The 11,525-nt window shown below is 38.2% G+C and overlaps 1 protein-coding gene across 1 annotated transcript; it reads left to right on the top strand.

Moving 5' to 3' along the window:
* Positions 1–794: 794 nt before the first annotated feature.
* LOC137279217 (tRNA-uridine aminocarboxypropyltransferase 1-like) lies at positions 795–7,483 on the top strand. The gene is made up of 6 exons (XM_067811717.1): positions 795–916; positions 1,906–2,093; positions 4,470–4,604; positions 5,246–5,339; positions 5,862–6,224; positions 6,820–7,483. The coding sequence occupies exons 1-6, from the start codon at positions 835–837 to the stop codon at positions 7,062–7,064; spliced, it is 1,107 nt and encodes a 368-aa protein (XP_067667818.1). The 5' UTR covers positions 795–834; the 3' UTR covers positions 7,065–7,483.
* The last annotated feature ends 4,042 nt before the right edge of the window (positions 7,484–11,525 follow it).

Genomic DNA, 11,525 nt, shown 5'->3' with positions numbered 1-11,525 from the left:
AACCTGCACATACCTACACACATGCCTTTCATCGTGTTCTGAACCACGGACTATTACAGACTGATGTGGAAGCGGCTAAAATGACCTTATTCCAGAATTATCTGCCTGAGACAGATATTCGTGGAGAGACGGTCTCTGAATTTTACCTCACATTACGTCTTAATGTAAGCAGGTCAACATTTTGTGAGATCACTCTCTAACCTGCATGGGGTATTCTTCGCGGTTAACAATTCAGTTTTATTTAGGGAATCACCTCGTTACAATCCACATGGCCAAACCTTCTTTACGTGTCAGTATCCAAGATGAGTAAAATCACTTACTAGTATTAGTAACAGAGCATGACACTGGCATACTAAAGTTTGCCTCTCAAACGTAACAATAAATTGTAAGTTACCTGGCACAGTGAAGACAACTTCGTCCACGATCGTTGCCCCACCTGATTGCGGGTCATCGTCCAACGATGCTATAACTCATGCTATCGACCACTGGTTTGTTCGGTCCAGACTCGATCGTTCAAAGGTTCCGCATTATAGCCTGAAGACTGTTGACAGTAGCGTTAAACTACAGTCACTATCAATTGTATGGCTGCGTCGAAGACAAAACGGGATCTGAACCATCATCGCGTTTGCAGTATTTAGGATATATATTCTGTATCCTTGGAGATAAGCAAATATATCATAACTTCCTCACAAAATAATCTGAATTCTTGTAACTTTATTTATGTGCTTTAAAGACCGTTGTGCTGTTGTTGTTCCTTTAAGGTTTGCAGTGATAGGGACATTCCGTCTTTCAACGAACTCCTCGCGCACCTGTTAGCTTCCGGTAAAGCGATACATGCAGACGCTCTCATTTGTTGAATCATCGCCTGCCCTACTTTTCTTTACGAGTTGTTTCATCTTTCCTGTTACCTTTTGTGGTATGAATATGATATCGATCAAAACGGGTTGGTCGGTATGCATCCGTTACATAAATAGCGAGAGGAAACGCAGCACTGACATCTAGGGCTGAGAAACTAGGCCTCCATGGATTCGTAGTGGTCTGAATGTGGATGTAGGTTAATTAAGAAGGACTGCGCTTCAACCTGGGAGCAGTGATAAGAACGTATTGCATGCATGAATGTAATCAGAGTCTATAAACGAAGGGCACCAAATTAAATACATACAAACACGTTACACGATATTATTCCCAGTTTGAGTTTTCAACTCATTTGAAGAAAAAAACAACAAAACTTTTTGGATATATCCAAACTAATGAAAACACCTCTTGCTGTATTAACTGCGATGGACTTTTTCTGACGAGGCTCTGACAAGTGCAGAGAAAATATATGGTAGAGTAGATATTGCTAGAGTTCTGATAACGGTGATTTTCCAACTTGGAGTCGAGTTTCTTCTTCGTAACTATAGCAAGTAATCTATTAATTTGTTTGAGGTGTTTTCATGTATTAAATAATTTAATTATCTAAAAGCTTTAAGACAAGCAATCAATGTTAGTCAAGATAAAAGTCATCGGCTAAAGTTATTTTACTACCTGTCTTGGCATGAACCTGTCCAGATAGCTTAATTTTGTCTTATGTTCATCTTGAGTCGTTTGATTTATTTATTCAGTGTTTCAACTGGAACACTGAGGCTGGTTTCTGATCCATATGGGGTTTAATTTATAACTGCCTACAAACTATGATAAACTTCTGTACAGTTTCAAGGACAACTGAACTTAGTATGTTATCTATCACATTTTCCCATATAACTCTGTACTATCTTAATAAGTGTTCCTGTTTGTCAATTTACAAAGTACCAGTTCTACTATACTTATATTGAGTATTCTAAACACGGAATAAATAGTATAATACAAGCAGTAGTTGAGTCTCCTTAAGAGCATATTTGATAGACATAGGTTTTGTTTTTTCAGATGCTGACCAGGTGATAACCATGAATAATGAATCACCATTTTCTGGCTTGAAGATTGACAACTATCACAGGCTAGATGAGGAAGAAGGACGCACGACATGTGGAAAATGCAACAAATCTCGGAAATACTTTTGCTACACGTGCTACTGTCCTGTCTTGGGCCTAGAAGAATTGACTCCCAGAGTTAAGGTTTCGTATCATTCATTCATCTGTATTCATTTTGCACAGTGTTGTTTAAAGGAACTGACTGACAACAGACTGACAAATAACTGCCTGAAAAAAAGATAATAATGTTATGATAATTGATATGGATATCAGTAATTGTATAATTCCTTGCACTGACTATTTTGTTTTTGTTTTGCTGGAAAGACCAGGATCAGATTCACTTTTAATGTATTGTTTTCAAAAGTATGGCAAATGTGTCTGTCACTGTTAAGTTGTTGTATGTCTATAACTTGAAATGAAATTAAAACAGGTTTTGATTGAGTGTTAATCTGCAGAATTTTTAATTTTATTGTAAGTTGAAACTTTGTAAATAGTCCTTTAAAAGTAGGTATACCATGTGGGTCTTTTTTTTTTTTTTTTCGTAATACAGATAACTGATCATAAATAACATTGTCTGATATTCTGGGTTCAAATTTATATTGATTTTGTATATGTAAGACAGGAAACTTGCTGACCGCAATTTTCGACGAATATATATTAATTTTCTCACAACACTGCTGTTTTTTGGTGTATTTAAACCAAATATGGTGCATAGGGTAATTGGATACCCCTGATTATATTTTTTTGCATCAGAATTCACATAAATCTAATTGATTAAGTGTTATTTCATATATTTAAGCAGAAACTTGAATGAATAGTGAGTGCTCAAGTAATAAGGCAACGACTCCATGGGAAGTACACTGTCTGCAACCCAGGAATTCATTCAAAGATGACTCCTAAATATCATTTAATAACAACAAACAGTCATACTTTTCAAACATTTTTATTCTTGATGTACTCCAAAAACATGACCAATATAAACTTGACTGATAACAATATCACAGTCAAGCACATGATTAACAAAAGTGAATGAGTCCTTTTTGTTAGTTAGAACAATTTACATACTTAATTGTTTGTTCTCTACTGCCATAAAGTCCCAAGAAGGTAGCAACTGTGATCATCAATGAGAACATGATCATTCTTTGTCAAAATTTCCTGTCTTTTAGGCATTTTCGGTCCATGTTTCACATATACAGTGTTCCCAGAAATTATTGAGAAAATCTTTGTTTTTTTTCTAATGATGCTAAGATTGGAAAAAGGGCTTTCACTGTGCACTAAGCATACTAAATAAGGGAGACAACTCTTGAAGGCTTAGAAGGTAGCTCATTACGTCAAGAGTTATCTCCCTTGTCTGAGCAGACGGCTTCCTGTGTTGACATGGCAAAATTTACAGCAAGAGAGAAAAGAAAGCTCATTCTAGATGATTTTGAAAGGGGTGAGGCTGATGCTAAAGTGTTAGCTTGTAGACATGGTATTCCTCTGTCTACAGTATACAGAACTTTGAAGAATATTCAAACAGGAACCGGGATAGAGCACAAAGCAGGGGCAGGTCGGCCTAGGAAATTCAGTGTTGTGGATCGCCGAAGACTTCGGCAGATTGTGAGTAGGGGCAAATTGAAAAGTGTTGAGAACATCAGAAATGAAATGATTACCAGAGGAAGTCCTCAGGTATGCAATGAAACAGTTTTTACAGGAATTACAGAGACTTAATTGGGTGAAAAAACGTGGAATTCCCTCGCCGTTGATGAAAGATGCACAAAAGGAAAAAACGTTTAAACTGGTGTCGGGCTCATGAAAATCAAGATTGGGATAATGTTTTCTTTTCGGATGAAAGTTCTGTTTGGCTTTTCCCTAATTTGTGTGAAAATTTGGACCAAAGATACTGTCAAACCTATCTACCAGCGACCAAAACATAGCCCGAAGTTTCACATGTGGGGGGACATATCGGCTCGCGGAGTGACGCCATTGTGTGTTTTCACGGGAAACTTGACAAAAGAAAGATACGTTGACATTCTAAATGGTCACCTTCTTCCGACAGCACAAACATTGTATGAAGATGATTGGAATTTCCAGCATGATAATGACCCAAAACACTGCGCGCTACACAAAACAGTGGTTGTCGGGCGAAAATGTTCAAGTTTTAGACTGGCCCAGTTACAGCCCAGACCTAAACCCAATTGAGAATGTGTGGGGAGTCATGAAGGACAGAATAAACCAAAAGGGACTGAGAAATATTGAAGATATGAAGGCCGAGGTGGTCCAATATTGGGATACCCTGTCACACGATTACCTACAAACTTTGATGGGTAGTGTGCCTAGGCGTATTCAGGCATGCATTGCTGAGTGAGGAGGTCTAACAAAGTACTAAAACAAGACTGAGACTGTAAAAGGATGATGTTTTAACATGTTTATGTAAGTACAACGCTTGAAGTTGATAAACGTAATGAGTTACATGACGCAACATGATTCTCAATAATTTCTGGGAATACTATATATCATGTGTAATTTCATTTTATTCAGCTGCCATTAAAAGTTGATGTGATTAAACATCCCCATGAAAGAGATGGCAAGAGCACCGCATGTCATGCAGCAGTTATCTCCCCTGATGTCACCATCCATGTCTTTCCAGTGATACCAGATTATGACAAGGACAGAGTAAGCAATATTTTTTCGTGCAGTCACAGGACATAAGCCAGAGTCTTTCTGTTTAGCATGATAAGTCTCTGAATCTTTAACTGAAGTTTAGAGAGCGGCTATATTCAACAATCATGTGCCTATCAGTTTTATGTCAATGTATAAAGTGGCCAGTTGTAAACTGAAACTGTCTAGTCCCTTGTTGCAGACTTTGTATTTGGTGTTATTTACTTTTGTTCTTTGGGGGATAAATTCCATCTGAAATTCGAACCCACACTCATAGAGTCATACCTAATTGCCAGTTCATGGATGCCACAATGGCTGAATGCGTGGCTTCTGCATTGGAATATCTGCATTGGAAAATCTGAGAATATCATCAGAAACATTCAGATTTATTAAATGCTTCTACTTTCAAACACCATTCTGTTGACCTTTGATGTGTTGGAAGTACAGTTGTCTTGTACTAGTTGTAGTTAAAACTTGGCCATTGTGTATTAAGTCATTATTTTATGGCTGTGTGGAGTCTTTGATAACTAGGAGTACTTCTGTAGGAACCATCAAATTTTGGCAAAGCAGCGTTTTGACTATTTGTCAAAACATTTTGTCCACACATATAATCATAGACTCAAACCCCAGGTACATAGTCTGTATCTATTTGACAGACACTTCTTGTGTTTCCTGGTGAGGATGCAGTCCAGCTGAAAGACTTGGCAGCCTCGCCTCATCAGACCATGGTGGCAGACCCTAGTTGTACAGGTGAGAAAGGGCTTAATAAGTGGTCAGACATCTACTTAGGACCATCTTACTCACATAAGGAACAGGCAGTTAAAGTGTTTGGCAACAGTTTTTTAAGTCATATATGAAGAGGTATGTCATTTAAAGGTTTAGATCTACATAACAGATCACTTTTAGTATGTCTGTCTCTCACTGTAACACAAACATCAACAGCAAACTATTGAGAGCATCAATGTTCAAGCTTTATGTTATGATATCACTTAAACTCTGTATGTGTGTCTTTGTTTCTATGTGTGTACAAGTACTTCTGTTTTTGCCTACCATGCACATGGTACAAAAATTAGTTATTAGTTCTTGTCTGGCCATTCCTATCACTTCATACATATTTATGAAAGGTACTGGAGAACACAAGTGACATGTGTGCAGAACTAGGGAAGTAACTCCTCTGTCCTTCAGTGTGTTTCCTAATCCTCCATTATATGATTGTGTATATTTGCTACATTGAATGCCAAGACATCAAATTCATCAAAATTCCATCTTCAGATAAATGTGAAACAGAAGAAAACGCCAAATTTGACCGTACTCACCCTCCGAATTCCGTGGATATGAAAGACAGATTATGCTCGAGTGATAACATTCATCCCAGTGATGCAAATGGAGGTGATGCTGTAGATCCTTCAAAAAAGAGTCGCCCAAACAACAGTCCACCAAACAACACTTCTAACAACAGTCAACCGAACAATAGTCTGCCAAGGAACAAGTTATCATCAGAAGATGTGGGTGAGGCTATTAGTGATGGTCCGGAGAACACAGCCAAGGTAGCTTCACCTCTGTTTGATCGTGTTGTGTTCATTGACTCCACATGGAACCAAACTTTCAGAATTTCACAGGATGAGAGGTTAAATGGTAAGACAATTTAGTGTTTGTAGTTGGACAATGTTCAAAATGTGAATAATTGATGGCAGTAGTGTTGCTATGCCTCTCCAGATTCACAAGGGAACAGTTCCTGAACAAGGCTTCTTAAACATTGTGAGCATGTGACTCAACCAACCAGGTCTACCCAAGATACACAGTACTACCACTGGTACACATAACTATGACTGATACACAATGCATCACAGTGCTGATTCATCAGCACCCAGATGCATCATGCTGGGAGTGATAACTGAACAAGGGGAGTAACTCCTCTGACCATAAGCTCTTAGAAGTCAGTGGTTGTCAGACATATGCTTCGACTATATGGTTTTCCATTGATTTCAGCAATATTCCAGCAACATCATGCAGGGTATATCAGAAATGGGCTTCACACATTGTACCCATATGGGGAATTGAACCTGGGTCTTCGGTGTGACAAGCAAACGCTTGAACCACAAGGCTACTTGCCCCCTCTCCAAACCCCACCCATGAGAAGAATATGAAAATGGTCTAACAAGGAGGTACTTGTGTCACCATGTTCACACCTTGTCCAGCTGTGATACTTGATACTTGTTCTCAATTACAGGTTTACAGAAAGTGGAACTTCGGTGTCGGACGACCAATTTCTGGCGAAATCACCATGGTAACCCCAAGACCTACCTCTCCACAATAGAGGCCATCTACTACTTCATGTGTGAATACCACGAGTTATTCCTCTCAACAAAATATGAAGGGCAGTATGACAACCTCCTCTTTTTCTTTGCGTGTCTTCATGAAAAAGTAAATAGTGCCAAATGTAGGAAAAAAATAAAACTACACCATGTTAAATGAACTTTGCTGTTGTGTGATTGTTTTTCAGTTTGATAGGCTAATAATTGTGTATTGTCAAGTTATTATTTGAGATGCTGGTAGGTCTACCTACCACATGTAGTAGAACAGGTTATTGTCTTACCTTCATGTAAAGTACTTTAATTTCATTGCTCAATGATGCTTCAGCAAATTTCCATGTCACCCCTCCCAGTAGGACGGAAACTGGAAAAGATATTACCCACTGCCATGGTAATCACCAAACACTCCTTCAGAGGCTGTATCGCTTACAGTTGTAGTCATAATTTGACAGAGTTAAAAAACTGCCCAGTTTTCTGTTTTCAAGTTCATTATGTACACATTTATTTTACAAACTTTTACAGCTTTATTTAAACTATATTGTGTGTTTGATATGGCCTCAAGATAAATAATAATCAAACTTTCATAAGTGTATTGGTTATTATCTCGACAGTATTGTCTATGGACTTATCACTGAGAAAGGTGGAGATAGCTATCTTCTGCGAGACCTCATGCAAGTACCAGTAAATAGCAGGTAAATTTGCACAAATGACATAGTGCAGTGTTTGTGAGACATAAAGGGTCGTTCAACAGTCCTGTCATCCAATACTGCATTGACTGCATCAAGGGTCACCTCATGCCAGATCACATGATACTGTACATGTGGCAATCTTGTTCCCATGCTGTGAAGTCTGATGTTAAAATGTTCCAGATATAGTGAGTAATTCTGTCTTAACCAACTCAAAACTTCAGTGTATATTTCAGTCCATGTGTATACAACAGCCTGATGAAAGTTAATATGTGGGTGAAATTACCAAGTTGTTTGGTTCTAGAAGATGTGATAATGTGTAAAACAACATCTTTGTATACCAGTCACATCCTAGAGTAGTGCTGTTACGTCATTACAGCTGTTCAGCTGAGGCATCATGAAGATGTCACCCCATCTGCAAACTGGTGGAAATAGAAAAACACTCAGAGTTACTTGTGAGTGAGTAAGCGAGTGAATGAGAGAGAAAGAGAGCGAGTTCCTTTCAATGCTGCACTCAGCAATATTCCAGCTATGTGATGATGGTCTGTAAAAAAAATAGTCTGAACCAGACAGTTCAGTGACTGTTCATTCAGTTCATTTTTATGATCTTTTTTAATTATTGAATCGATGGCAGCATTTGATCAAAACATTGGCTAAATAAGACAATCTCATTTCTCCAGTATGGCTGTATTAGGGCTATAATATTGGTAAAATCAGTGTAACAGAATACCCTCTCACTTGTATGTATTGACTGAACTGAGTTTTAGACATAGCCTTAGTATTTAAAACATTTTATTGATTTCATAATCATTCAAAACTTTCATCATCATTTCAAAAGTAATCAGTTGTGCATATTGATCAATACTGTACCTGATAAATGTTCATACCAAGCTGAACTTGCTCAGCTAGGAAGACCAATGCAAACGACGGTTTATCTGGACTTGTACAGCAATACCGTCACGAGTTATCTCCCCTGGTTGCATTGTCTATTAAAGGGGCACTGATGCGGAGCGAATAATGTTTCTCGCCAACGGTCGAATTACAAAACCAAACCGCAAATTGGTCAGCGCCCGCTCCTTCGACCGTGGGCTCCTGTCCATATTAGCAGAATTTCTTCACCTTAACAGTCAGGAGGCCGGATGCCCATCATATGCCATTTGTTTAAAAATATCCATGGTATTCCTTGTCTGATCGTAACCAAATATCCCAGCAGTGTAGTTCTTTTCGGATGCTTGGATGGTATAGTTACTGATCCAATTTGATCCTATTTCTGTGTTTTTAACCTCGATAGCAAATATCATACGTAAATTTTGGTAGCTATGGTAGCTACAATGGTTTATTATTTATGATAATAACAACACACAGTTGATTTATTTGAATTCGTAAACAAAAAACGATGACTTTGCCTTTGGTAGAGAAATCTGAAAATTTTCTTCCATAATAAAACCCTTATTTCACCTATTTACCCAAGTACACAGCAAATGCCTGTGTGTATTCCTTATGTAAAGAAATTCTGTTGGTATCCTCAAAACAGTTTCGGCCCATAAGTGTTTTCAGGCTGCATGCGACACAGAGATTACATCTTCCTTGCTGTAACTCGCGTTTGGTGGTGTAAACCTACACGTGTTATTTGTCATCATTCTCTGGATGGTCAATTAATGAATTTATAACAGGTATAATTAGTAGTAACACCACTTCGGTTACTCAACAAAGGTTCCCATTTGGCATTTCTCCTGTCTGGAGTGAATATTCAACATTATAAATTAAGGTCTGTAATGGCAAATGTATTGTATGTTATGTAATATGTGCATGTAAGTGATGCAAGAGGGTTTATCAGCTGAGTTACAAAAACAAACATCGATCAAAGGATTAACCGATAACACACTGATTGATTAATTACTTTTATCTTCTAGCGGATTTGTCAAAAGTCAGTGTGTGTAGATGACTACACCCTGTCGTAAAGAGTGAGTGCAAAAACAACATCCTCCCTTCAAAGAATTAACCACCCTTGCGTTGATTGATTGATTGCTCATCATTGGTTAACTAAATTACTTAGAATAGTGGACATCATACAATTAGTTGCCAGGTGTGCTATCTTGGGAGACCAATGAGAGGTTTATTTGGTTTTCACCAACGAAAGACGTGAAACGATGTGTTACTTTTTCAAATGAGACAGTTGTCAGACACACGACACAGAGCAGGACTACTTACTAGCTGCAGATGAATGGAATACGATTTCTTTTACGTGGATATTGATGGATACATTCCTGAACAAGGTAGTAGCCTGACATTGTTGCTATAAAATTAGTCTGTTTTACATTCATTATTTGCATTTTGTTTTAATTTATTTGTTGTAGCATTCAGCAGAATCTGTATGACAGAAATCACACACTAGATCGCGTATGTGTGTGAAATAGGATCCACATTGGCAATCTATACAATGTATAAATGTTGCTGTTATGTTAGAAATTTGCTATGAGTATAAGCATATCGTGTGTTCTTTTATCAATTTTCAAAATCATACAAATATGACAATAAACCAATTAGGGTTATGAGACAAAATATAGAGACGTACATTGACTTCGTTATTTTCCCAGTCCTAATAGTTTTTTACCATTTCTACCACTGGCAGATGATTAACCTTCAAAGTGTTTCATTTGTTTTCATAATACATTTGTTATGAAGTAAAAATGACTTCACCTAAGTTGATCTGTCTATAAGTAAACTATCAATTGCGCTTACGGAATGCACAGCAGAGGTCACGAACCAGTCACGAATTCTGGGATATCATCCAGGTACGCACGGGAGAAAAACAATAACAAAAGTTTACACCAGTCCACGGAAATTGCTCCGCATCAGTGCCCCTTTAAAATTAAACACGGGCCAGGAGTGTATGGTCTCCCTCAGCTGATCAGCGAGTTAGCGATTCCGAGAAAGAACGTGTGGAAAAAGTCATCAAGAATAAACTCATCACAACTCCACCTTCTCTTCCTTCACCCATCTCCATGTCGTGGTACCAAAAACGTCCCGCAGCCCTTCTTGACACTTCCCAGCTGCGATATGACCGATGCGTTGACTTTCACAGCGTCACAGTGGGGTCAGCATGGGCGATTTCTTTTGAGAATTTCAGCAACAGAAATGCTGTAACGTCTAGGCCATTTCTGCACCAGTGTACTATAAACAATCTCCACATTCACAACAAGTAGGTATTTTCCAGCTGTCGAACATCGACGCGTCTTCAGTAAAATCTCGCTTAGTTTAGTGCAAGTGTCGTCTACAAGACATGTGCATCCCAATAATTCTGCTGGCCAAACCTCTATAACCAAGTTGACAGGTGTTACTAAATTTGCGATTGCTTATTTTACTCTGTGTTATTAAAGAGGTCTTGAGAGATGCAGTGCTTGATAATATAGTTTTAGTAGATAATAAAGTTTTTTGTTCACTGGTCACGAGTGAGGCATGGATTGATGTACCCGCGATGTTTGTTTATGTTCACTGAGCCCGAAGGCTCAGGGTACATCGAGGGTACATCAACCCATGGGCCCGAAGGGTCAGTGAACAACGTATTTATCTTACTGAACACATCTGTATTAATTTTTAACAGTTTGAAGCATGTGTGTCGTACACTTCAGCCAAATTGTGCGTATGAAAAGATTCGAGTCTTGCGCCTTGCTGTCTTTCCTGAAGGTATTATATTAGTAAAATCGCCACTGTGTACTTCCCATTCTTAATATTCTCTGGGAATACATTTGGACGTTTTGTCCAAGTTAACCTATTGGAATGCGAGACATCGCTAGAGTTTTCAGAGGACACAATTAAAAACAAATTAGAGTTATCTCCCTTTCATCGATTTGCATTCGCAAGACCGCGGTAATTACCGTGCATTATGCGTGATTCATTGTTATTCGAGATAAAAAAAACGTACTATGTCGAAGTAA

This window comes from Haliotis asinina, chromosome 3 (genome assembly GCF_037392515.1).
Source record: "Haliotis asinina isolate JCU_RB_2024 chromosome 3, JCU_Hal_asi_v2, whole genome shotgun sequence".
In the NCBI taxonomy this organism is placed as follows: domain Eukaryota; kingdom Metazoa; phylum Mollusca; class Gastropoda; order Lepetellida; family Haliotidae; genus Haliotis; species Haliotis asinina.
Note: the sequence above shows the minus strand (reverse complement) of the source record. Positions and strands in the feature narration are given on the sequence as shown.